We start from the raw sequence: 27,621 nt of genomic DNA, 5'->3' as shown, positions 1-27,621 counted from the left end.
TTAGGATTGTAGGAATCCTATTCCAAGTAGGAATCCCAGTCCTACTCCAACTAGGATTCCCAGTCCTAATCCAATTAGGACTCTAGGAATCCTACCCAAAGTAGGATTCTTGTTTCAAGTCCAATTAATTAATTCCCTTTCCTTCTTCAACTTCTTATCAATCAAATTGATTTCTTGTGATTCCTAATCACGATTTCAACCATCGGATCGGTCAATACTTCTAGTGTGTGTGACCCCATAGGTTCTATTCTGACTGGTAGTGAGATATATTGTGATCTCTATCTCAATATCATTGAAAACTCCTTTCAATGGGTTGGAACGATTCCAACTCAACTCATTAGGGTTTATCGATCATCAAGATAATCCCTATGAGTCCCACCATCCACCAGTGACACCTAGCAGCATGTAGTGGCTACCCAGCAGAATGGAATGATGAACCTCTAGGTGCAGTTAACATGTGATACAGTCCTACTATCGTGGATCCCTACAGGACGGAGGTCATGGACAACTCGTCAAACCCCATCGTCTGTCATATGTCAAGATTTATTCGACTTGAGTTCGATAGTGGAAAACTCTTTTTCCACTTTATATTACTGCCCTGGCCAAGGTCTTAGAACTCAGTCTAACAAATCACATAGGATCACTCCTCTTCTATCAAGGTCGATAGATTCCTTATAGGTGCATACCCTACTCCTACAGTGAACCTACTGCAGCCAATCTACACTGCATGGACCCATATGGCTAGAGACCATGTATGTGTGCAGTCAAACTACAATAACCTCACTGTGAGTAGCCGAAGCACCGCAGGTCAAAGGACCAGTCACACTACTGCAACATCAAGCAAGTCACTGACGAGTGGATAGACATCCAAGTGACTTCTTGTCTTGGTCACGCTCAGTACCCTTGTTCTCTAACAAGCACCTGCACTATCACTTCAGTGTCCCTACACTGTGGACTCAAGTCTCGTCCATCCAGAAGGAAAGTGATCTGTGCACTGATCGGATCGATCACCGTCCTCGTGATGATCCATTGATCAGGAGCATTTAGAAATTAATCACCAATGATACATGGCTCAAATTCTCAACTCTTGAGAATATGTATCATCATCTTATTAATTTCTTGGACGATTCATAGACACATAAACAATATGAATGAAAAGATGCCTTTTATTTATTCAATAATAAATAGTCAAGTACAAAATTATGTCCCTAGAATTAATAATGTGTCAGCCAGATTGGCTTCTAGGGCATACATCTAACAGTGTCATCCCAGCGGCTGAGTGGAAGGTAGTGTTATACCAATACTTCGCCCAAGCCAGGTTTTGCTCCCATGTCTTTGGAAATTGACTACACAAATATCTTAAGTACTGCTCCATGCATCTATATGTTAACGACTTTAGTTTGGTTGTCAAGTTGCGGGTGACACGCTGAACTCATGTTGAGCGAGGTTCCTTCAAGTTTGAAGAACTCACGCTAAGAGGTACTCACAAACACGGGGTCTCGATCATTAACGACTGACCTCGGCATCCCATGCAAGTGGGCCACTTGACTTACGAAAAGTTCTGCCACTCCTTTTGCAGTATACGGGTGAGAGAGAGCCAAGAAATGTGCGTATTTGGTTAGTCGATCAACGATGACCAATATCACATTTTTTTCCTCTGGACAATAGCAACCCTTCGATAAAGTCAAGGGAAATGTCCTCCCATACTTGAGTAGGCACCGGAAGCAGTTGTAGTAGCCCAGCTAGGGCTTGAACTTCGTACTTATGGTGCTGACAAACCACAAATTCCACCACAAATCTCTGTCTATCCTTTTTCATCGATTCCCAGTGAAAGACTTGAGAAACCCGTTTGTAGGTTCTTAGTGCACCCGAATGTCCGCCTATTTTTGTGTTATGGAACTCTCCCATCAATTTTGTACAAAGCGATGACCCCGGTGGAATTAGGACCTTGTCTTTGTAGTACAAGATCCCTCCCTTGAGCTACTAGTTCTTTATTCCATCAAGCATGGCTTCTAATTGTTGGATCTTGCATCGCAAATAAGGGTTTTCACTATTGGCAGTCCGAATTTCACCCCAAATGTCAAATACTGGGCGACTAAGGGCATTGAGCATGGCTTCTTTGGGTAGGCAAGACAAAGCATCCGCTGCGGTGTTCTTCTTTTTGAGCTTGTAGACAATCTCGTGCTCATACCCCAAGAGTTTAGCCACCCACTTTTGCTGCTCCGACGTACTTACTCGTTGCCCCAAAAAGTGCCGCAAACCCTTTTGATCGTGCGTATTTGGAACTTCCTTCCCAACAGATATGGTTGCCACATCCGTACCGCCTCCATGATTGCCAACATCTTCTTAGCATTAGCGGACCACCCCTTCTTAGTCGAGCCCAACGCCTTGCTCATGTAAGCTGTGGGCTTCCCATTTTGTGATAGTACAACCCCAATTTCTTTGTCTGATGTATCGGTTTTGATCACAAATATTTCCAAAAAGTTTGGAATGGTGAGCATGGGGGTTGTCATCATTGCTTGCTTTAGAAGGTGAAAGGCTTGCTCAGCCTGAGAACTCCACTAGAACTGTCCTTTCTTCAGCAACGCTATCAATGGTGTGGCAATGATTTCGTAATCCTTGACGAACTTTCGGTAATACCCTGTGAGCCCAAGAAAACCCCATAGTTCTGTCACAGTAGTGGGACGTTGCCATTCCTGCATACCTTTTATTTTTCTGTCATCTACCTGCACTCCATTAGCCGAAACAATGTAGCCAAGATACTAGACTTGTTGTTGCCCAAACAAGCATTTGGATTGTTTTAAGTAAAATTGGTGATCAACGAGAATCTTGAGTGTAATGTCAATATGAGACAAATAAAGCTCCCATGTTGCACTATACACCAAAATATCATCGAAAAAGACCAAAATAAATTTACGCAAATACCTCCTGAAGATGGAATTTATGGCAGCCTGGAATATCGATGGGGCGTTGCACAACCCGAAGGGCATGACAAGGTACTCAAAGTGGTTGTTATGTGTGCAAAAAGTCGTTTTATGGATATCTTCAAGGTGGACTCAGATTTGGTGATAACCCGCCCTAAGGTCTAGCTTAGTAAAATAGCATGCTCTATGTAGTTCATTGAGCATGTCATCGACAGTTGGAATAGGAAACCTATCCTTGAGGATGACGATATTGAGTGCTCGATAATCCGTGCAAAACCTCCAAGTACCATCTTTCTTCTTCGCTAGCAGAATCAGGAAGGAAAAGGGATTCTGGCTCTCCTTGATAATCTTAGTCTTCGGCATGTCAACTACATGGCGCTCAATCTCATTCTTCTGGTAAAAAGCATACCGATATGGTCATACATTGATAGTCGAATTTCCTTTGTAAAGGAATCCGGTGGACAAATCTCGCTCCGGTTGTAGCCCTCGAGGTTCCTCAAAAAGATTGGAGTACTTTTCCATCAACTTTCGTAGGTCAGTGGGCAGCTTTCCTGTCTCGGCCAAGGGCTAGTGTTTGACCAAGTCTTTGAGAAATACAACAAATAATTAAATTCTCCCTTTTATCTCTCGCCGCATTTCACATGGATCTAAAGCTTGGGTAGGTCGTGTTGGCTGCTCGAATAGCTCACACTCTTGGCCATTCCACCAGAACTTCATCATCGGCTACTTCCAATCGCAAAGCACCAGACCAAGCATCTCTAGCCATTGTATGCCAAGAATGGCATCCATCCCCACTAACGGTAGCATATAAAAGGTCACCAGAAACTTCTTTTCTTGTAGCTCAACCTCCACAGACCGAAATAGTTCTTGGCATTGGAGGGTTTCTCTATTCGCGACTCGGACCCCAATTTCACCGTGGCATCTACAGGCAGTTGAAGCAACTTGGCAACGCGATCACTCACAAAGTTATCCGTTGACCCACTATCAATAAGGACTATCAGTGGTTGTCCTTAGATGTGAGCTGTCATCTACATTATTTTCGACCCATTTCATCCTGATAGTGCATGTAGCGAGATCACTGGGTTCGCGTTGTCTTTGGGCTTGTCTTCACCGTAGTGCTCGAGTTCGCCACTGCTGGATCCTTCCATCTCTTCTACTCAATCCGCTTCTATTAGGTAGACTTGAGGGGTCTTGCACAGGTGCCCCAGGATGAACCGCTCATTGCATTTGAAACAAAGTCCTCGCTTCCGATGCTGCTACATTTCCTCCCATGTGATGCATCAGATTGGTGTTGGAGTAGGGAGTCGTGATACATTTGTTGGCATGGTTGGGGCTCTTGGGGCATTGGTAATACGAGGCCCGACGCTGCGTGAGGCGTTCCACTTATGCTCCAACCTTTCCTACCTCATGTGAGCAATCGTGATTGCTTCCTGCAGAAAATGGGGTTGCTTCATGCACACTTCTTTCGCTATCTCCTCCTTGAGTCCTCCAACGAATGTGCCGATGAGGGCTTCTTGTGGCAAGCCTCGGACTCGGTTGGCAAGTTTTTCGAATTCTTGTTGATATTCCCTCACTGACCCTTTCTACTTAATACACAATAATTTCTCATTGAAATTTACGTACTCGTTGGGCCCAAACTGAGCCAGTAACTCTCGCTCAAACACCCTCCAGGTGATCACCATTCCCTCATCTCTATATGCTCGTCGTAACCATTGCCACCAGTAGTTTGTTTCCTCGCCCAAGTAAAACGAGGCTGTGGATACTCGTTGGTTAGCTGGGGTGCCTTGACTGTCAAAGTATTGCTTTGCTCGATCGAGTTATACGATCGGATCATCCCCGGTGAACCATAGAAAATCCATTCTCGGATGGTGTTGGCCCCCGACGTAATCCTCTATTCGCCCATGACCTTCCTCCAGTGGAGACGGAGGAGGCGAAGTTGGCGGCTCAGGCAGTGGTTGGAGCTGAATTGAGGTCTGAAGGTTGCAAATAGCCTCCAAGACTTCAGTGAAGTGCCCTTCCACTCGCGTTTCCAAGCTACGTAACCCCTCCCACATAGCGCCCATCTCCGCTTCCAAATACTCTATCCTCTCTTTGTTCGACATAACCTGGCTCTGATACCAGATGGTAGATCCCAACCAGAAAAAAGAAAAGTCGAACCGGAAAGAAACTCGCTTTATTATAGTGCTCTACTTTGGTTGAGAACAAGACCCCTGGGTTATTATTTATACTAATAAAGCATAACAAACAAGCGAAACTTCAGGCCTACAGCTAAACAAACGTTGATGAACTGCCTCCTGCTTCCAACTCGATTGCAGAACCACTTCTTTCATTCGAACTACGTGCATGGCCGACGAACGGATTTGTTGCTTGACTTGGGTCGCCCTCTAAAGATTCTAGTTCCACGCGTGTGGGACGCGGGCAATGGCTACCAAGTAGCGGGAATTTTGTCTCCGAGCTCGTTGAGGCCTAGTGGGCCTATCAGAAAACAAAGTATCATGCGACTACTGTTTTCTCCCAATTTAAAACCCGCAAGAAAATATAAAATTAAAAGGACTGAAGTTACTATTACACCACACCACACCAAATTGGTCAGGAAACAAACACACAAATAACCAATAATCCAGCCAGATAATGAAATCAGAATAAAAGACAAACACATAACTTGTGTAGCCAAACAGAGCAATGGGTTCTTACTCAGGAGGACAATTACATTGTTTGAATACAACTATAATAATTAGAAGGATAAAAATCCTCATCAAAAACATATTCATCGTAACCCCCATCCTTAGTTTGTCCATTCATTTTACAATCAAACATATGAGTGGGATGTTTTGTGGTAGTAAGAATACAAATGGGCTAGGCTAAGCCTGATCATATGCAAAACTTTTAGGACTCATTTAGTTTGCAGGAAAAGAAAGGATGAAATTATGGTCAACAAGAAAATAAAGATATGTCTCTTGTTTGGTCGGAGTTTTAAAATGAGAGAGATGGAAAAGTAGTATTTTTATGAGAATAAGATTTTCATGCTTCACGTGAAAATTTTTTTTTAGAGAATATGGAAAAGCTACTTTCTCACTAATTAGAAATTGTAGTTTTTTTCCCAAAAATACTGTTAATCCATTAAAATCAATGGATAAGATCTTTCCCTTTAATAAGGGTACAATTGGTATTTCATATAATTTTCTTAAGAAAATAGATGCTTAATCAGACATTTGCCACTATGAAATGTACCATTTTTTTATTATCAACCAGATATATCAAAAATATTTTTTTAGATATTATATTTTTTGGCCTAATTAGTATCACTAATAATGATCTACAGGAGGCATGATGGGTAAGTTTTTTAATTGGCCTAACTAGTTTCACTAAAAATGAAGTACATAGCACATCACGCCTATCAACCTTTACAAGATCTACGGAGGAAAATTTAAGGCCGAAAAAGAACCGTAACTCAGGCCTTTATAAATTTTAATATGAACATATAAAATTATATATGTTCTTCTATTTGGAGACTAAGATCTCATGCTCTCACCATCCCTTTTAATATGACTCTCAAAGCCAATATCATACAAACATCAGACAGAAAAGAACAAGAGATAGAAGTAAAAAAAAAAAATTGTCATCTGGTCTTGGAGATCCCATCGACCATCTGCCGGATTTGTTGTGCATCGCAAGGGACTCTTCTTATTTCTCTTTTTTTCTCTTATTAGCTTTTAATTAGTTTGACATTCGGCTCTTATCCCTTTTTTTCCAAAGCGTTGAGGACATAAAAGACGAGAAGAGGACTCGCCTCCTTGCTTTGTTCCACCACAAATAGTTGGGGTTTTTTTTTTTTTTTTTAAAGGATATAGCGGTGTGGGAAGATATCTCTTACGCGAGACACACTTTAGGTATGGCTTACATTTTTCTGGTGGGCGACTCGGCTACCATGATTGAGTGGATCGAGGCCGGCATACTATGGCAGACAGATATTCTCTGCTCCACGATATTTGGAGACTTGCGAGAGGTTGTGACTCCTTCCGGACTACCCATATTTATCGAGAGGCAAAGGCTTTCTTTGCGGCACATCATTCTGATGGATTTCTCTGGAAAAATCAAGTGGATGTTTTTTACTTTTTTTGTCAATTTTTTTTTTAATTTTATTGGCTGCACTCACATCCGTATAGTGTGAGGCGCCGATGTATTAAAAATAAAAAAAATATAGAGGACCATGAGCGAGGATTTTATCCATAAAGGCAGACCGGAAGGGAGGAAGCCAAGTCTCCAAAACGTGACGGAGTCCTTGGGTGCTTGGGTGAAATATTTCAGATGATGAGGATTTTATTCGTAAAGGCGGATCGGAATGGAGGAAGCCAAGTCTCCTAGGCATGAAGGAGTCCTTGGGGCGCCTGAAATATTTCAGGTGATCGGTGATTCAAAATTTGGCGTCTGGTTGAACATTTTGAAAGGAAAAAGGTTCGTCTATAACCATGGTTAGCTATAGAAAGAAAAAGGATTGCTGGACTTTCTTAATCAAAATTGGATGATGCGGCGATCTGTTATCGGATCGTCTAGTAAAACTGTTTTATCTAATAATTTTTTAATTTCGGTCCACTCAAGCTGGCATAGCTCGTTATGGTTTTATTTGATGCACAAACAATTTTTTGGCAACGTGGTAATCCAATTTTCAGTAGGAAGCTGAGAAGGATGATTGTTTAATATCGTTTATTACAAGACTGGAAAATAGCTAAATACTTGGTCATTGATTTCTTACTTATTACATAAGTGTTATGTCATGTGATGAAGAGATAGCGACAGTTAGTTTTTAAAATCTAATTGCCTTTCCAAATCACCCTCCCAAAATCACCTTTTATCTGTAAATTGCACTAAGCAAATTTTTTTCTTAAAAATCACTGGGCTGGCCTAGGCTAGTGCGGTATTGCTCGAAAAAAATTCGGCTACGGTTATGAGCTGGATCCAATAGATTATTAGCGGTATGAATGAGTGCCATCCATTGATCGAAAACATTCGAGCTATAATCTATCACGGGTGGCCTACTAAGCTAAGCAGGTTTGAAGATAGGCTAATAAGGCTACAGAATGAATGGCCGGGTGGCTAACCATTTTGGTGATACTTTTTGGGTTTGAAAGCGCGAGTTTTCTAAAATATATTATATTTTAATTTTTTAATATATTCGTATTAGATTTGTGTGAATTATTTATTAAAAAAAAGGAAAAAAAAAGAGAGCAGCATCTGATACGGACGCAGCCTTTATTATCCCGCGCACAATTTCCATCGGTTTTCGGCCATTCGAGAGGGAGGAGAGGGAGCGAGGGATCCCAGAAACCCTCCGAAGCTTCTTCCCCTCCAAAACCCCTAATTCCCTTCTTTCCCTCTTCCTCTCTTCTCTTCCCCTACCGCGAGCTGCTCGATCCTCCTAGCCATCTATCCTCACCCATGGCGGTGCTCCCGATTCTTGAATTCGAAGAGAAGATCGTGGAGACCGTGGACGAGAACCCGGTGGTGGTGATCATCGGGGAGACGGGCTCGGGGAAGAGCACTCAACTCTCCCAGATCTTGCACCGGAGAGGATACACCCGTTCTGGGATGATCGCCATCACCCAGCCTCGCAGGGTTGCCGCGGTCTCTGTCGCTAGGTAAGAGGCTTCCCTTTCTCTTTGAGTCTAAAGTTGGCGTCTTTCGACTGCTTTATGGGATATCTTTATTGAATGAGGTCTAGACTACAACGAGGAAGATGAAGATACTAGGGCGGAGATTGGACCTCCAAGTCTCAATGCGGTCTATTCTCTCTGTTTTGATAATGATAATTCCAGACTTAAATTGAATCTTTTTTGATACCCTGTATAGATTCTTTAAACTAAACTGTAAGAGAGTGCTGCCTTTTCAGCCCTCTACTTGAAGTTGTCAAAGAATTATTTAAAAATGTGCACTGCTATAGTCCACAAATGTATCGATGAAATTCTTAAAAAGACTGACACTTTGGACTTCACAGCCTTAATTGCTGTAGTCCTTTCATTGAAATATAACTGAAATGCAACGGGCTGTTGTCTTCTTTTATTTTTTATCAACCCTCAACATGGTTTTAATTCTAAAACATGACTTTGTCTTACGTTGCGGAAAGACTTACATACTTAGAATAAGAGTTCCTTACTTTACATGGATAAATGTCTTCTTCAACTATTTGCAGTAACTTTCTTAATAATTTACTATAAAGAAAGAACCTTACCATGGTTAACCCTCAAAGTGGACATCTACTCAAAGCACTTAATTAGATAGCTGAATTATTACGAACTTATGCAGGTTAACTTTGCAAGACAATAGGATGTCATTTGCCAATCATATGTAGTGAACACACAGAAAGAGAAGGGGGGGTGGGGTGGGGTTTGTAAAATATCCTTTAGAGATAAAACAACCAACATGGAGGAAATTTGATGCAATTATTTGATGTTCTTCATCCACCCAATCCGACATTAGTCCAAACCTTCTTTCTCCACACAACCTAGAGGTACCGCTGATTTACAATATCATAATCTCCCTCATCTATTTGCCTGATGTATGCTATATGAAGTTCTTATGCATTCAAATACAGTCATGAAGAGTCGTAGCACTTTAATTTCTCACTATGCTTCTGGTAAAGTTCATCATGGATGTCCTGTTTTTACAAATTAGATTACTTGTAACCAATATATGTGTCTTTTCATTTCACTTTTCTTACCACTTTAGTAGATAAAATATGGCTAATTAGAAAGTAGTGACTTCATTTGAACAAGCTTATATGAACATGAGGGTGAAGAGGGAAAAAAATGACATGGCTTACAATTTCTTACTTTTAATGATTGTTTAATTAAGCTGTACGGTGCCTCTGTCATTTACTTTTTTTCATTCCTTGCGCCATGCCACTAGTCCCAGAAAATGGGATCTATATTTGTTTGCGATCAAGAATTTTTATGAATTGAGGCATATTATTGGGGTACATACTTGAGCATTGCCTCTTCTTTGCTCATAGGAGGGTTGCGCTTGAACTTGGTGTTCAACTTGGTGAAGAAGTTGGTTATGCAATCCGTTTCGAAGATCGAACTTCTTATAGAACTTGCATTAAGTAAGAAATTTTTGTTAGCCCTTTTGAAACTTCATTTTTTCATAACATTGATCCTGGATGTAGGATCATATTTTGAATAGACTTTTGTGCTATGGAACACTCAGGTACTTGACTGACGGTTGTCTACTTCGCGAGAGTCTATCAAATCCGGAGTTAGAGCAGTACTCAGTCATTATTTTGGATGAAGCCCATGAACGTAGTTTGAATACGTATTTCATATCACACTTGTCCCTTAATTATCTTTTACTGTCTTATGACAATGCCTTTTTGTTTTTTTCTGATTTAATCAGGACATTTCAATATCCATACAACTTTGTAGCTTTAATATTTTTCAATGTCAGTAATTTTATTTTGAAACTGGTAAAAAGGATTTTACTTTTCACCTTTTCCTTCAGAAAATTCTAGAATTGATGGATGTTTGTCTTGAGCTTTGAATGGAACATAGATGATGAAATTATTCCAGCATGTTACATATACCTATCATATATGTATAATATAATGTACTATATGCGTACACAAATTACTTACCTAATGGAGCTGCACCTCTTATATGCCCCCACTGGGCATTCTCTTGAAGTGGTATGTCAGTTGTACACCATTAAGGCTGACTATTTATTGAGTCCTTGTATATTTAGGTGTCAGCATTTTATTTACATTCATTAGTGTTTAATAGTGATGGTGTGTCATGTGCCAAGGACACTCTTTTGGGATGTAACCATCTGTATGATATATTATATGCCATCTTCCTAAATGTAAGCAATCATTACCAATGGTCCGATAGTTAATGATGTAAATGGATCATTGAAAGTTCTCAAGAGTGATGAGAAGTCATGGTGTCACGAGATGACAAAGAGTCATGAAAGCTAAATCTAGTAATGGTGATATAATGACTTACTAAAGAGTAATCAGGAGTTGTCCAAGTGTCATGTTGTGATAACTCGGTATCCTAACTAGTTCCTATTGTTTAAAGAGAACTCAATATCTGCAATGGGGAAAATGCTAAACAAACATGATTGTAGAGATTCAGTGTTTGCATATGCATTGCCAAAAGGACTTTTTTTCTTGACTAAAGGAAAATTGCTATGATGTCTTTAGGATTGGCTCTATAAGCGGGCATTATTTGTTTGGTTGTAACATTACTATTTTCTTATGTTTGTAAGTAGTAGTGACAATGTGCTAATGTGATAAGAGGTGATCATATCATTCTTTGGGGGCGATAATACACATGAGATGTTATATGTATGCCATTCTTTTAAATTTAATTGGTCATTGTTAGTGATTTAAGAGTCATGATGCATGGGTTATTAATGACTGAAAAGAGTACTTGAAGTGTCATATTATTATGGGTTATTGAAAGTTTACTTAAATCAGTTTAAAACTGTCACATTTTAACAGATCAGCATTAACTTAAAAGTACTACAAATGTCATGATGAATTGGGTCATCAAAAATTTTCCTTGAGTAGTCCAATAGTGATAATGTGGTCACTGAAAGTCATTTACTGCAGTGTTAAGCTGCATGTTCACTAATATATATTGGCTGTAGGTAATGATGGGAAAAAGAAGAGCTCAGTTGACTTATATAATTGATTCTATTTCCACCTGTCTTTGTCCTGTTCTCTCCTCATTGATACCAAATTAAAGGTACTTATATAATTGATTTTATTGACTGTTACTTTGATTTTTCCTTTTGTACCTGGGACCAAGACATCTTCTTAACTCTCTTCTCATCATTTATACCAAATCAAGATACTTAAAGACCATACAAGGGTCTTAAGATGTTTTTATCTTCTTTTTGGGCATATGTTATCATGCCTTTTGCCTCTTATCTATTGACAGCTTTGTACTTTGCTTTTACATTTAACATCACATAGCATGTACAAAATTGATCTCGGGGTGCATCATCTCTCATAGGTGATTAATTTTCTACTAAAAGCCACAGTTATGTAGTTTAGCAGACTACTTTAAGTTATCGTATACACATGGAATCCATTCTCGATGGAAACTTGATAATGATAATATGAATTTTTATGGCCATTTTATTTGTTAGTTCTTTAAAAAGTATTCATGTTTGACAGAGTTCAGTTTAGTGGATCGGTTCTATTGTCAGTCTTTTTGCTCCTTAACCTTTCATCGCATGCACATATCCTGTCCTTGCCATGTCTAATTTGAGGTTATCTAGATGGTTCAGGTCTATGTTGGTTTGACTCATTTGCAAGTTCCATTCTAGTTTTTGGTCATGATATATGTTCATGTTGTCCTTAGTGATACTTGACTTTGCCTCCTATTATGTTGCATATGTACTTTTTTCTTTTCTTCTCATTTCATGCTGGACTCATGCAAAATGCCAAGCAAGGTCAGTTTTACTTGTGGATTTTTACTTGTGGAACTTTGCAATATGAACTCTTACTTGTGGACTCATGCAAAAAGCCAAGCAAGGCTAGTTTTGTTTTTGTTTTTCTGCAAACAAAACATCATTATGTAGACACTCTTTGCTTATCATTGATCATCAGTTATTTATATTGTGTAAATTTAATTAGAATTTTATAGTTTCTTTTCTTAAGTGAGTTCCTGTCTGTCTCTATTACATGAGAGGTGGTCAATTTCTAACCATCCATGCTTTGGCAGTGACATATTGCTGGGGTTGATGAAACGATTAGTCAAGACACGTTCTTCAAATTTAAAAGTTCTTATCACCTCGGCAACCTTGGATGGTGTAAAGGTATCAAGATTTTTTTCAGGTTGTTCTATATTGAATGTCCCAGGAACGTTGTTTCCTGTGGAGAAGTTGTACAGCACCGAGCGTACCACAAACTATGTCAAATCTTCTCTCAGAACTGCTCTTGGTATGACTACGTTATTGATCTGAATACATCGTTTGCCTTAATATACAAACCTTCTGATTTTGGTAGATTATTGGATAAGGAGGATGGTAAAAGCTCTGGTACTAATGTGCTAACACCTAGTATAACCTGTGAATTTATTTGGTAAACATTTTTCTCAGCTAAGAACGAATCCCTAAAGTATGTGGATTTGCAAAGAAAGACCCGAATCAGTAACCAAAATTGAATCCCTTAGCTGCCTAGTTTGTTATCTCGGCATGCAGTTTCTATGAAAGACTTTCCTAATTAGATTGCTGGTTGCTCAGTGGTTGTGGTGTTGTTTGATGCCTCTGTTATTATCTTATAGGGCCAAATGGACTATCTCCTGTTCCATAGCTGAGGTTAAGTACTATGCTGTGACAGATATTGCATGTGAGGTGGTTTGGCTTTGAGAAATGCTTTGTGATGAGATGGTCTTCATTGTTCTAGCTATTTTCTTTATTCCGACAAAGATATTGCTATTTAAATTGCCAACAATATGGTCTTTTCTAAGAAAGCCAAGCACATCAAGATTGATTATCACTTAGTTCATGACAACTATGCTGCACACAGTCTCTCATTAAAAGCTTCATATTCCAGACTTCTTCATGAGATTGTGCACTATTTATGTTCTTGGTGCTTCTTCTTCCAACCTATACATTTTGGTGTGTGATCCTGTCATGCCCCAGCTCTCGAACTTACTTGAATCCCAAGAGTTAACGGTTTTAGCTGATCAAAAGTTTGTGTTAATATGGAAAGAAACCATTAAATCCAACATAGCATAACTAAAAATGTATTATAATCCATGACTTTTAAATGAAATGCACTTACAAACTTAAACATAGTCTGTTTTACATAATACTATACCCCCAAAGATACAAACAAAATGCAAACTGCTATTGTTTGGTGTCATTTCAATAGTCACTAGATCCAAAAGCAATTATGGAACACCAAGTCTCTTTCTTTGTAAATATATACTATATCCCTCACTAATTAATCTAAAAAATAGAATAAGTGAACTACATAGTTGTGTACCAAAAAAAAAAAAACTACATAGTTTAGCAAGTAAACTTTTCATAGTCAAAAAAATTTGAGCTTTTATTCAAAGTAAATGACCTTAATGTAACACAAGCCAAATTATCATTAGAAAGATTTGAGTGAAGGTTTAGTGAAACCATTTTATAGTGAAGTTCTAAAATCAATGTTTCAGAGACACAACAGTTCAATATATCTCAATTGAATATGCATGATAACGGATTCTTAAAGATAAAACTATAGATTTCTGAAAGGACTGTAGGTAACAAAATTTTCAAAACAACACACAGGCTTGAGAGTGACTATGAGATTTAACAACACAAACATAACTTGAATACAAGACACATGGTAGAGATAGTTGGACATCAAACCCTTGTCCAGGTTTCCCTCCTCCTCCTCCCCCTCCCCCTCCCCCTCCCCTGTGGGTGTCTGCAAGCATGCGGATGCATTTGTCTGGCCTATCTACCCTTCTTTTCCTTTCCTTGGCTTACCCTTTTCTCATCTATTTATTATAGTCAAGATGTGTTAGCCTACCTACTTAGGTCAATTAGGTTAGTTAGATAGGTCAATTGCTTAGTTGATTTCCTAGGTTAAGTCAAATATATCTAAAGCTTTAGCAGACTAAATACCACAAAACATATAGACAAACAAACTAGAAAAGAGAAACTACTAAAGACAACTTATTTACATGAATATTATTTAAGTTACATAAGATATTGCATGTACATAAGGGAAGTATGCCCCATTTGAGTTTCATAAAAATACTTAAAAATTCAAATTTGTTAAGAATAAAAGGTCAGTATTCCAGATTTAGTACAAATTCTAAATTTTTTGGTTGGATGAAAATAGGTACTTTTAAATGATAAGGACATTGCACCCAAAAACAAAAGCTAAGGACTTGCTCAAATCTCAAATGCTCATAAATTTTGTTAAATACCGAAACATTTACTAATACCCACCGGTTTGGTAAGAAAATTTTCACTATCTTTGTTTCCAAACTTTTTGTTTGAAATGACACTAAACAACATATGATTCTTGACAGAATGATTCTTACTTGGATGTTACATCCACACATACATGGGATCCTTTTTTTTTTGGTTGGGATAATGGTAAGTACAAGTGTTTTGTTATTTCACAGTGTATTTTTCTTTCTTGGTATTCTCACTAGTTTGTGACCTCAGCTTCTACAAGCATTTATATCTTCTTGCACTTATGTCCTAATGAGATATGCTTGTGTTACTGCCGATCCTAGATCGATGATGTGGGCTGCTTTCGTGGATCTGCAAGATACCAAACAAGATTAGAGAGCTTGCTGGATTGACTCTGGCTGGGCCCTCCGATGCTTAAGTTAGAGAGGTTCTTTGTGGGAGATAGGGAAGAAGGAATTACAGGGACAGAGTGTTGTTCAACTAAGGTTTTTCTGGTTTTTGATGGATTACCTCTCATAAAGGGTCTTTAGGTTGATTTATAGCTGGGATCTCGAATCTTCTGCAAATCGTATCCTAACAAACTCGGAGTTGTGCTGTTACAACATATTGGTGTGGCGTAACAACCCAGGGACATGCTGTAACTGTCTGGCATGTGACGGAATTTCTGGGACCATGCGTGCTCTCAGTGCAGAGGCCGAGTTGACTCCACTACGAAGAGGTTCTTCTCGGCTCAGGTTGACTACCAGGCTAACTAGTTGTCGAGCTGAGAGAACTTCAGCTCTGGACGTCGGTTGCTTTTGGTCTGCTCGTCTTTTAGGTTTGATTGAGGTGGGGTTGGCCTGGCCATGTAGGACGCCACATCAGTTTTGAATTGGACTAATCTGGTCGCACCATGTCATTAAGTTCATTTGCCACCACAACACTTGCTCTCCACTTCCAAGTCCAAGCCGTCTTGGTTCGGGTGAAGTAACTGCATCATCAGACTTTATGCTGCCTTGAAGAGAATATTAAATTTCCAGTGGGAATGTTTCAAAGAATGAGTTGCTTTGCTCCAATTCTTGAAGGCACTGCTGATTGTCTGGGGGATGCCAATTCAACATGTGTCGTGCTGATAGGTTGCGGAAGTTGATTAGTTGAGCTGATCTGAGCCGTTCAAGGCTCTATTTTAAGACTGCATGTTGCCTATCATCTTTACCTTGGAGAATCTCAAAATCTTGGTGAGGGCAATTTGTCCTTTGAGAGCTATATTTCCATGGATCTGGCCGAGGCTTCTTGAATGGGAGCGCAGTCTTGGGGGAAGATAGCCTAGTTTGCTTCTCCTCCGAGGACCATCAAGTTTGTGTGTGGCCCAAGTAACTAAAGAGCAATTCTCCTCTAATTTAATTTCAAGGGTTCAACTTCGGTGCTAAGCTTTCTCCTTTTGCATGGCGCTGACATCATGACTCTGGTGGATGAAAGCCTCTCGGCTTTCAAGCATTAGGAGGCAGAGCTTGAGGTGGTACTGCACACAACCGATTTTTAGTGCCACCGCGGAGGCATAGGACGAGGTGGAGGGTGGCTTTCTAAGCCGAGTGACCCTGCCGGAGTCGTTGAGCTTGTAGAACTAGAGCTCGACCAGTTCTAACTTTTTTTTTTGCAATGAAATGTTGTCTAGTGTTTGACCTGGTTTATTATCACATGTAAATATTAATGAAATAGTATCATTTTTTGTGTGTACCTCGTATTTTATCTGAATGTTTGATTTCTCATCTCGAAAGTTTGAGGTCATCTTATAGATGCTAAGATTGGATGCTAGGGTCGGATGAACTAGGCTAGCATGGTCAAAAGTGAGCTTAAGTACATGAGGTCGGCCGAGCACAACCAAATGAGAAGAAAACCCATAATCATAAAGCCTTAAGAAGTAGACTGAGATAAGATCATAACGCTCTTGAAGGTGGGCTGAGATAAAATCAACAGACTCTCAAGAATAAGATAAAATGAAGACATAATGCCATAATCATAGTCCATATGAGAATGAGCTAAGATAAGAATAGATTATCTGAAGTGGTCAGCTGAGGTAAGATAAAGCCATTATCAAAATACCATAGAGGCAATCGAGATCTTCCACAAAAAAGCAATGATTCCATAAAGATGAAACGAGTTTGAGCCAGAATCTTATAGAACTAAGCCGAATAAAGCCATATTGCCTGAACAAGCTTGAAGTACTTGAGATCGTCATGTAGATGAATAGAGGTTGAGTAGCAGACCATAGTCCTGCATAGGCCTTCGGGCTTTGAGAATAATATATAGAGTACCTATCGGAGGCCGAGTTGATAAACTTTGATCTTCGAGGGCCATTGTGCCTTGCTCTATTGTACTTGTCCGAGGTCGAGATCGGAGCTGTCGATCCTCGGGGGTTATTAGGCCTTGCTCTATTGTACCTATCCAAGGTTGAGACCAGAATCATCGATCCTCGAGGGCTATCGGACCTTTTTGGTGGTTCAACAGGCCTTTTTGTTGGGCAAATGAGCCTTTTTGATGGGTTAACGAGCATTTTCTAGTGGGCCAACAGGCAAGGATCGTCGAACCGATATCGGTAGGCGTATCGGTTGGCGCCGGTACTGGTTTGGATCGGTACCACTGGTTCGGCTTGGTTCATGTATCTAAAAGCTCAAAAGAAATTTAGAACCTATACGGGCATGTACGGTTGGCCGGTTTGGGTCGGTATTGACCGGTACGGGCCGATATGGGCCGGTACCGATTTTTAATGCTAAATCGGACCGGTCAGAGCCGGTATCGGTTCGGTATGGGTTGAACCGGCCGGTATGGCCCGGTTCAGCATTTCTTGCCAACAGGTCTTTACCCTTGGTTCTTAGCATTATCTTGTCGAGGTGGACTACGGTCCCTTTGAGGTTGGACGTTTGTCCTTTGATTGCTTGGGTTCTTCTAGAGAACTAATATCCGGATGATTAGGCCGGATGTGCCTCCTCCCATTCGAGCATATAATAAGTTGGGACTTTTTCGAACGGAGGTATCTTTGCCTTCTAGGTCAGTAGTTCTTGCAAAATATGCACAACATATAGCATTTTGGCTCTTTGGATCTTTAGAGAGAAGGTGAAACATAATTTCATTGATGATTAGTAATAAAAGATATAAAATCTAGTGCTGTGATGCTCACTGATCATACGCCTTGAGGATGTCAGGATTTTCATGTCTGGGGTAAGAGTTCCCTTTCGAGCTTCTTGAGCTCAGCTGTTGGTATGAGTACTTCTCACTCTACAGCTTCATCCTTTCAGATAGCTGGTTCTTCAGCTCAGATGGTTTGATCGTAAGTTGAAGGGCTGGATTTTTGGTGATGAGCTCTTTAGAGCTAGTGGCAATTACCCCGGCAAGTGGTCGATCCTTGTCTGGCCTTTCAGGGATTCGCCTGTCTCGGCCGGTGTTCCTCCATTGTCCACATATTGGCCAGGGTTCCTTCATTGGATGAGGGTCTCGATATACTTTTTCAGCTGTTGGCACTCCTTAGTATCGTGCCTATGATCTTTGTGGAACTGGCAGTACTTGCACGTGTTTCTCTTTTTTGCGGGAGTTCTCATCTTTCGAGGCTAGTACATGTAGCCATTGTCCTGGATCTCCATCAGGATTTGTGTTCTCAGAGCATTGAGAGGGGCGTACCTCTCAAACTTTTGAGGTGAACTTCGAGGTCGCATGATGATTCTTTCTTCTCGGCTATGCTTTCTCCTTGGCTCATCCTTCTTTCTGCAGCTCCACTATGGCCTTCTCGACGTTGATGTGCTTATCGACCTAGGACAGAAGCTCGACTAGATTTTCGGATGGCCTTTTCTATAGCGAAAAGCTGAAGCGCTAGCTTCTTAGCCTGTTCATTGTTGTGGCTACAGTGATGGAGTGGTCCATCTAGCGCACCTCTAACGCTTCAGTGTTGAACCGGCTGATAAAGCTTCGAAGCAATTCATCTCTCTTCTGCTTGATGGCAAATAGGCTAGTGGAGGTCTTCCTTTGCCTTTTGTTGCTAATGAAGTGGCTGACGAATTGGCGGCCGAGCTAGTTGAAGGAGCCAATTGAGCTTGGTCGAAGGCTCGAGTACCAGAGCCGAGCGACCTTCTTGAGAGTGGCCGGAAAAACTCGATGCATCACGGTATCATTGGCTCCTTGGAGTAATATGAGCTCTTTGAAACTTTCGAGATGGTCCATCGTATCTATGATATCATTATGGCACTCGAACTATGGCATGTTGAATTTCTTCAGCAGGAGCTCCTCCGTGATCTCTTTGGTAAAGGGAGGCTTGTTCATCATCTCCAGATCATCTCCAACTTTGGCCTATCCTTTCAGGGCCTGGGCTCTCTGTTGCTTAAGTCATAGAGGTTCTTTGGTGGGAGACGGGGAAGAAGAAGGAATCAGAGAGAGAGAGAGAGTCGCTCAGCTAGGGTTTTTCTGGTTATTGAGGGATTACCCCTCATGGAGGGTTTCTAGGTTGATTTGTAGTTGGGATCGCAAATCTTCTACAAATCGCATCTTAACAAGCTCGGAGTCGTGCTGTAACAATCTACTGGCAGGCCTAACAACCTAAGGATGTGCTGTAACCGCCTGGCATAAGACAGAATTGCTTGGACCGGCGCACTGCAGAGGCTGAGCCAACTCCACTGCGAAGAGGTTCTGCTTGGCTCGGGTTGACTACCGGGCTAACTAGTTGTCAGGCTGAGCTAAGAGAACTTTAGCTCCGAAGGTTGGCTGCTCCTAGCCTGCTCGTCTTTCAGGTTTGACCAAGGCAGGGTTAGCTCGACCACATAGACGCCACATCAGTTTTGAACCGTGACCAATCCAGTCATGCCATGTCATTAAGTTCATTTGCTACCACAACAGCTTGTATCTCCATTTTTGTTCCTAACCTAAACCACCTCGCATGATCGAATGACCAAATTAACCCTTCAGAAAATTTTTGATCGACTTGATGTTTTACATGATGTTACTGTGTCCAAAAAGTATCATGCTTGTCAGATGGTTGTAAAAATGAGGTATGTTATTTCTAAAAACGAAGATGCTTTTCTTAGTTGATGCAGTTCTAGCAACTTCTTAAGTACCTTGGACTGCATGATGGAAAATACAGGAGAGGAGGGTTGGGGGGGGGGGGGGGGGCAGGTTGCTGCGAAGCATTACTGCTGCATGAGCCTGAAATTGTACTTCATGTAGCATGTCTGAGTTGTCTTTCTGGCTAGGAATATAAGAAAAAATCTTATAGCAAGATCCATGGTTTGTACTTCTCGTAAGATAGTTTTTGTGATTAATTTATTGAAATAATTTGGCATGGAGAGGAGAAAATCTCTTTTTTTTTATTGTGACAATCAGGGTACTGTTCGTATAGCTTCTATTCCAGTCCATAATGAATGCTTCATTATGGAAGTTTTGCCACATTCTTTAAATACAAAACTTCATTCATTTTTCATGGTCTAGTGAGAATCAACATTTCATAGTTTACATAAGAAAACATTTCATTTATGTACGTCAGGGAGATTCTCCTTTCCCCCACTTATGCTGGAATGGTATTAAAAAAACTGGAGTAGCAGCATATATTTCTTTGAACTTGCTGAGTTTCTGTGTCTTTTATTCTCACTTTTGCCCCTTTTTCGTTCTAATTTTCATTTTATTCATTATTTTGTATTTAAAGATCCACCTGCAGACTGAATCTGGTTGCTAGGGAAAGTTATTTTGATGGCTTGGCATTTTGTGGATTTGCCCTGAAATCAATTTGAGGCTTGTTGTTTAAAGTCAAGGTCCTTAAATACAAGTAGCTTTATCTGCTATTATATGTTGATTTCCTGATATGCTATTGCTTTTATTATTGTTTAATTTTTTCTGTCCAAATTACATATCTTCATGGTGCAACTTTGCCTTTTTCATATGGCATAATCTATAAAACAATGGTGCGGTTAGAAGGCTCTAGTTTTATCATAGTTCAACTTTCAATGTGGTCAATTGGGAACTTTTGAATCACAGTTCCATATTTGAAAATCTTGTTGGTTCTACCTATTGCATTTACCATTCATATTGGCCTTAACAGATATACACGTCCGTGAACCGCCTGGGGATGTCTTAATATTCATGACAGGACAGGTGAGCTATTTGCTCGAGGAGATGCATATTTCTGTATATATTGGCTGGGTTTGTTGACACTATCTCAAAGTTTAAACTTCCTAGTTTCCTTGGTATGATATTTGACGTCAAGGTCTGCCATACTACTCTATACTGCCTGGTATGGGGCATATTGTACCGCACTGAAAGAAAATCGATACGAAACACACCTTAAGTCGGTGCAAGCCCCGTATTGCCCGTACTAAGGCGTATTGTCCTGTACCGAGGCATACTGAGGTGCGTATCGAGGCGTACCGAGATGAAAATTAAAAAAAATGGTTAGAGAGCTATTTCAGCATAGAGATATACCATACCGTACCTTATTGATACGGTACTTAGTATCGAGATTGCGGACTTCTCTGACATCATGTGTTTCTGGGTGGTTGTACCATAGGACAACAGGATTTCACTGTTCTAAATAGGATTTGACTGTTCTAGTTTTTTACTTTTCTATTTGCTTGCTCTGTTGTTTAAAGTAAGATTAAATCCTTACAAACTTCTTAAACTGTGATTGTTGTTAGGATGACATTGACAAAATGGTGTCAAAATTGGAGGAAAGAATTCAAAACCTTGAGGAAGGTTCTTGTATGGATGCTATTGTCCTCCCACTTCATGGTTCATTGCCACCCGAAATGCAGGCAATCCGTCTTCCCTTTATGTTCTGATTTTTTGGATGTCCTGAGTAGGAATTCTTGTTTGCTAATATCAATTTATTCATTATATGATGCTCGATGCATTTCCATCATATTGCATGATCCTTCATTGAATAGCTTAGGAAGTTGATTCTAATCTCCTATATATAATCTTTATAAGATATCATATTCATTTGTTTGTTTACTGTACTCATTTTTTCCCCTTTTAATGGCAATTGTTCATGTTAAGTGCTTCGAATTCCTATAAAATTATGATTCATAATATTTTGTTTCTATGTTTGAATTATTTACTGAAAGGTATTTTATACCGCATTTATGAAAAAAATGCTAGATCATGTTTGATCATATTAGTACTAACCAAGGTTCGTTGAACTAGTATTGGAGCTTATACCGGCCGGTAATTAGTTCGGTACGGTAAGAGTTCGTACGGTGCCATTTTGAGACATACCAAAATAGGGAGGCAGGATGGAGGAGAGGGAGGGAGGGAGGGAGGAGGTGAGAAAACACTAACCCTAACCCTAAGCATAGCACTATGAAATTGGGGGTCGGAGAGAAGAAGGGGAGAAAGAGGGAGGAGGGAGAGAGAGGAAGGGAGGGAGAGGGATAGAAAGCCCTAACCCTAACCTTAACCTTAACCCTATGAAATCGGGGGTCGGAGAGAAGAAGGGGAGAAAGAGAGACGAGAAGAGGGGGAGAGGGAGAGAGAGATCATTCTAGAGAGGGAGGGCAATCGGGAGAGAGGGAGAGATAGAGAGACTCACTTGTCGTCGTCGTCGTGGTTGATGGATGGCTTTGAACATGGAAGAGGAAGAGAGATTGATTTGAAACCCTAAATCCTAGTCGGCTCCTGGATCTCTCGTTATTCTCCGAAGACCTTCGAATCCTAAGATTGTTCTAGAATGCGTGCATACATTGATCTAGGATGAAGAAAAGAAAGGGAAAGAGAGAATGATTTGGATCCCATCGGGTTGATTTGGATTCATACGATTCAATGCTCACGAGCATGGATCTGGGCATTAGATAGGTACATGGAGGGTGGAGAAGAGGGAAAAGGGGGTGGAAGCCCTTGTGTGGATCTTGGCTCTGCTGGAGCTTTCTCGTGAGAGAGAGAGCAAAGGATAGAGCCTTGAAGGCTCTCAAAGCATCAAATTGTGGGGGAGGAGGGGGACCAGGGGAGAGTTATTTGAACTGAATGCACCCTGTGGACCATTTCAACTTGGCATTGGTTCGGTTTGATATGGGCCAAACATTCCAGTTGGGTTGGTTCGGCAATCATTAGTACTAACAAACTATACTAACCTTACATAATGGGGTTCCTCTACTCTCTTGAATCCAAAAGAAGATGCCCCAGAGGCACTGTTTTCTCAAATAGATTGATTTGAGAATTTTTCAAAAATTTTTTAGAGAAGGAAAGTTGTGGAGTCGGTTGGCCACCGAAGAAGTTTGTTTTACATATACGCACATATGTACGTACACAAACACACAAGCAAACATGCATGCATGGTTCACCTGTTGGAAAAATAATATAAATAACATGACTATAGATCATTGTGCCATTATTTCTAATTCTTTTACTTATGGAAGTTATGATGGATTTATATTATATGCAAATGGAATGTCAAAAATTTAAAAATAAATTGCATATGAAATAAAAATTAAAATAATCAGAAATAGTTTCTAATTTTGATATTTGATTGCATCTTTTTCCTAACGTATTTTGATAATAATTATATCATCTTTTCTAATATATTGAGATATTTTATTGCATGTTCTTTCCTAATACATTGTGATATTTGATTGCTTTTTTTTCTTGTTTCGGAGAAGAGGAAACTTTTTAAAATCAAGGATGTTTTTATCCAAAATGTTGGAAGACACAATCTATAGGACAATATTCTGTAATTTGGAGCTATCTATATGCATTATATGCATGTTGTATAAATATTATATATGTATATGTATATGTACATATATGTGTGTACACACATATTGTTCTGCTAATTGATCCATGTAGTTGGTGGAGATGAAATGCATAAGCATAGGAGAGATGAAGACCATCCACCCTATTAGTTTTAAACATACAAATAGTCATAGTTGTTTAAAATAAAATGGAGATTGAAATTGCATGAATTCGGAAAACTGTAAAAGTAATAATAAGTTAAAAGAAATATTAGACACTAGTGTGTAATAAAATATGTTTTATGGTGACAAGCAAACTCATATAATAGTTGAGGTATCTTAGTACCATGTCTGGGTGCTAAGGTGTCAAGTCAAATATGGCTTATGAAAGTAATGTGCAAACAAAGCAGTGACTATATTTTTTTTTTGCCATTAGTCAATTGAATGTTATAATTCATTAATAAGTATTCATGTTGAAATCATGATTTACATTCTAATTGGCATGACATTGCATGAGGACGTACATATTGTTTTAGTGCTGTACCGTCAAGCAACATTGTTATGGTGCCTGCTGCATGTTAGTATTTTGCGTGCTATCATACTAATGCATGCCAAGATTGGCATAGTCTGACATGGTATAACACGTGTTTTGCTAATGCCAGGCTGGTGCACCATTGGCACATGATACTGCAAATATGACTTATGAAAGTAATGTGCAAGCAAAGCATTGACTATATATATATTTTTTGCCATTAGTCAATTGAATGTTATAATTCATTAATATAAGTATTCATGTTGAAATCATGATTTACATTCTAATTGGCATGACATTGCATGAGGACGTACATATTGTTTTAGTGCTGTACCATCAAGCAACATTGGCATGGTGCCTGCTGCATGTTAGTATTTTGCATGCTATCATACTAATGCATGCCAAGATTGGCATAGTCCGACATGGTATAACACGTGTTTTGCTAATGCCAGGCTGGTGCACCATTGTCACATGATACTGCAACCCATGGTTGATATATAACCCTAATCATACATAACCATTAGGTCTTCCCCAAGATGGACTGTGTTTTGGGCAATTTGTATGGATATCTTGTGGTTAGTGCCGATTATGCAGGATTTTCTGAACCCCTCAGGCATTGTTGGATGATGGGGATGTAGGAGAGGTGGTGTTGGATGGTGCAGGATGTTGGCGTCCCCTCATGATGAACTTTTTGATTGTGTTGTCTTTTTTATATTAATGGTGTACTATATTACATTGGGTGGGCTTCAGATGTAACTTGGGTATGTAGTTCTTTGGTTTTGTGTCTTTGGACTAGAAAGTTGGTCAATAGGCCTGCCTCACACAGCTGCTTGGCCAAATGAGGCTGAGGCAGAGAGGAGGCCCAAGACTGTACCCTATGGCTTGTTTGGCCATTTCTTATAACCAGATATCAGAGAAAAACTGCATGCCTTTTACCACGAACTGTCCATCTAATGTCAACCCTCCTACCTTTTCCGTTCAGGTCTGGGACTAGTATTGAAGATGTTTCATGTTGAGATATAAGATATCTCTAATTATTTAATTTTTCATTGAGACAAAAAGTTGTGAAGTATTTTATTGATTTTTTACAATACTGTTATTTATTTATTTTTTTTTGACAAGTAACAAGATCATACAGTCTAAATGTTGCTATATATGTACCTCACGAGTTCTCAGAATATTTCATGAAAGAAATCCATAACCTAATTTTTTTCCTTAATTAGTTTATAAAAAGGGTTTCCTGAATTTAGAATCCAATAAACATATGCAAGACTTATTTGACTACTAAATTTAGGGAAATAAAATAAAAAAAACTCTCTTAATTCTCTGAGAAACTTTATTTACGACCTACAAAATCATTGTTCAGTCTCACAATCTACTACCAATATAAGCTTACATTTTGTCAATATGGAGAAGGGAAATAAGAATGGATCCAAAATGAGTCATATAAGGCTTGCATAAATCAATTTCAGTTTCTGCAAATTGCAAAAGCAACCAAAACTGATTAAACCCCCAAAATCAATGGTCAAATTCTTGTTGGATCTTGGTGAATGCAATTAATTCCTGCCAAAACTTAAAGCCTCGCAAACCTTTTACTAGGACCTTAATATGAAGAAAAAGAACTCTTATACCGTTAAAATAATGGAATTCCTACTATTCTAACTTTTTTTTTTGCTACAAAGTCATTTCTGAAAAAGAGAATTGCACTGGATATCCATGTTCTGTATGGTTGATGTATCCTGTCAAGATGCTGATGGGTCATCAAGGTGATAAGAGTGGTAGCTCTCCATTCTCCAGGTGTTTAGAGGCCCTCTTAAGATTCCTGATCATGAATTATGTATCTAAACTTAAAAATAAGCAGCTTTTAGTTCACATTCATGCATATTTTCCGGCAATTATTACATTCAATTCAGAAGCTTTTTGCATGGTTGCTTCAACTCTGCACCTTAAGTCAAACTAATCTTATTTAAATGGGATTACTTGTTTCAATTGATGATTGCTTCTGTATGTGGGACTTGGAACTCTTTGTTACTAGCTAAGATAAATGCATAGACCTTTGAATGACCCCTAAAATTATAGACTACAACTCCCAAAACCTGCGCTTGAATGTTCTTGCATCAGTCAAGCTAACAATGTGTATACCACAGGTATATGGCGCAAAATGATGTTGCAATAGTATAAGCTTAATTACTTGTACAATCAACCTAGAAGAATATGGTGGGTACTCTAAACATGTCTTACTTTTCTTCAGTGTCTAAGAAGAAATAGATCTTGGGCTATTCCTGTGGAATGAAGACTAGTTTTCCAGTGACATCCATCTTTTCTGGACATGATTTGCAGTTTCTGCAAGCTGTATTAGTAAAACAGTTGTTTGATTGCTATCTTTATTACTGCTTTTAGCTTAAGAATGACACTGAGTTCAGCGGGACCTATTCTTTTCCTTGTTGATTGTTCAATTTACTCTATGCATTAGATTCTTAATCTTCCCTACTTTCCTTTTCATTAAATATGTACTGTCATTACTGTAGCACATACATGATTATAATCATATGAAGTTAAACCAATAATTAATTATAAATTTTGTTTTTTTTTCAAGTTATCAAGCTTGGTGCATCATGATTTTTTATTTAGGCTGAGGAATTATCATATAGAATATTATGCTGATACTTTGAATTTTTGTTTTCTTTTCAAAATAGGTACGTGTATTCAGTCCTGCACCACCAAATTGTAGGCGCTTTATTGTTGCGACGAATATAGCTGAAACTTCTTTGACTGTTGATGGTGTTGTGTAAGGAAACTAGGCTTTGCAGTTGTTCTTGGTTTAGATTTCATTTCATTCCATGTTTATCTTTGCCTCTTTAATTTTAAAATTAATTTATGGTTGATAGCTTGTGCCAACTGCTTGGATTTTTTTCCTTTTCTAGTATGATTATGCCAAGCTTCATGATCTCGATACCGATCCCCATACTGGTACCATCTTGGTACAATATTGGCACGCTCGGTATAGGAACCGATTCGGTATGATTGTGTATTACTTCAATACTAGGTATAGTATAGTATGTCCAGTAGGAGCAGCATGCAGCGGTGCCGTGAATGTTGGTTGTGCTATCAATATCTATATTTGGGATTATTAATTGATTTAGAGGGTGAGCCTTGACTTGAGTGTCACGGGTACGAAACATGGAAACAACCTCTCCAAAAGTGGAATTAAGATTGCGTACATCTGACCCTTCTCAAATCCCACAGTGGTAGGAGCCTCATGCACTAGGCCTCCTTTTAATTGATGAAGATAAAACAAATGACATAATTGTTCAATAAAACTTTAAGCTTTTAGCAAGTGTTACTATTTTTGATGGAGAATTGAAGGTGATATTGCTCAGGGAATTTATGATACTGCATAAGAGATATAAACCAACACATTCTTTCTGTATGATTGCTGTTAATTTCTTTTTGCTTGCTTATATTGTAAAATATGTGCACGCTTAGGACATTTTAGTTTTCATCTTCATTTTTATGTGATTTAAGAAGCTAAAATGTTTATTGGGATCAAGATTTATGCTTAAAAGTT

The 27,621-nt window shown here is 39.3% G+C and overlaps 1 protein-coding gene across 10 annotated transcripts in view; it reads left to right on the top strand.

Moving 5' to 3' along the window:
• Positions 1-8,153: 8,153 nt before the first annotated feature.
• Positions 8,154-27,621, top strand: part of LOC103719076 (RNA helicase family protein) — a 65,858-nt gene continuing 46,390 nt past the window's right edge. For 3 of the 10 annotated variants that reach the window (XM_088714162.2, XM_008808147.5, XM_026809251.4), the window contains exons 1-7: positions 8,193-8,560; positions 9,931-10,023; positions 10,104-10,232; positions 12,650-12,867; positions 20,902-20,954; positions 21,494-21,610; positions 26,750-26,841. In XM_088714162.2, the coding sequence (XP_088570288.2) occupies positions 8,361-8,560; positions 9,931-10,023; positions 10,104-10,232; positions 12,650-12,867; positions 20,902-20,954; positions 21,494-21,610; positions 26,750-26,841 (902 nt within the window). In that variant the 5' untranslated portion in view covers positions 8,193-8,360. Of the gene's footprint in view, positions 8,561-9,930; positions 10,024-10,103; positions 10,233-11,567; positions 11,666-12,649; positions 12,868-20,901; positions 20,955-21,493; positions 21,611-26,749; positions 26,842-27,621 lie in introns of all 10 variants that reach the window. The other 7 variants (XM_088714158.2, XM_088714161.2, XM_088714163.2 and 4 more) reach the window with 6 other exon arrangements.

The sequence above is a fragment of the Phoenix dactylifera genome, chromosome 18, assembly GCF_051530095.1.
Source record: "Phoenix dactylifera cultivar Ajwa chromosome 18, Ajwa_hap1_PhDact_Kaust_v1.1, whole genome shotgun sequence".
Classification (NCBI taxonomy): Eukaryota; Viridiplantae; Streptophyta; class Magnoliopsida; order Arecales; family Arecaceae; genus Phoenix; species Phoenix dactylifera.
The sequence above is the reverse complement of the archived record's forward strand: the minus strand, read 5'-3'. Positions and strand labels throughout refer to the sequence as shown.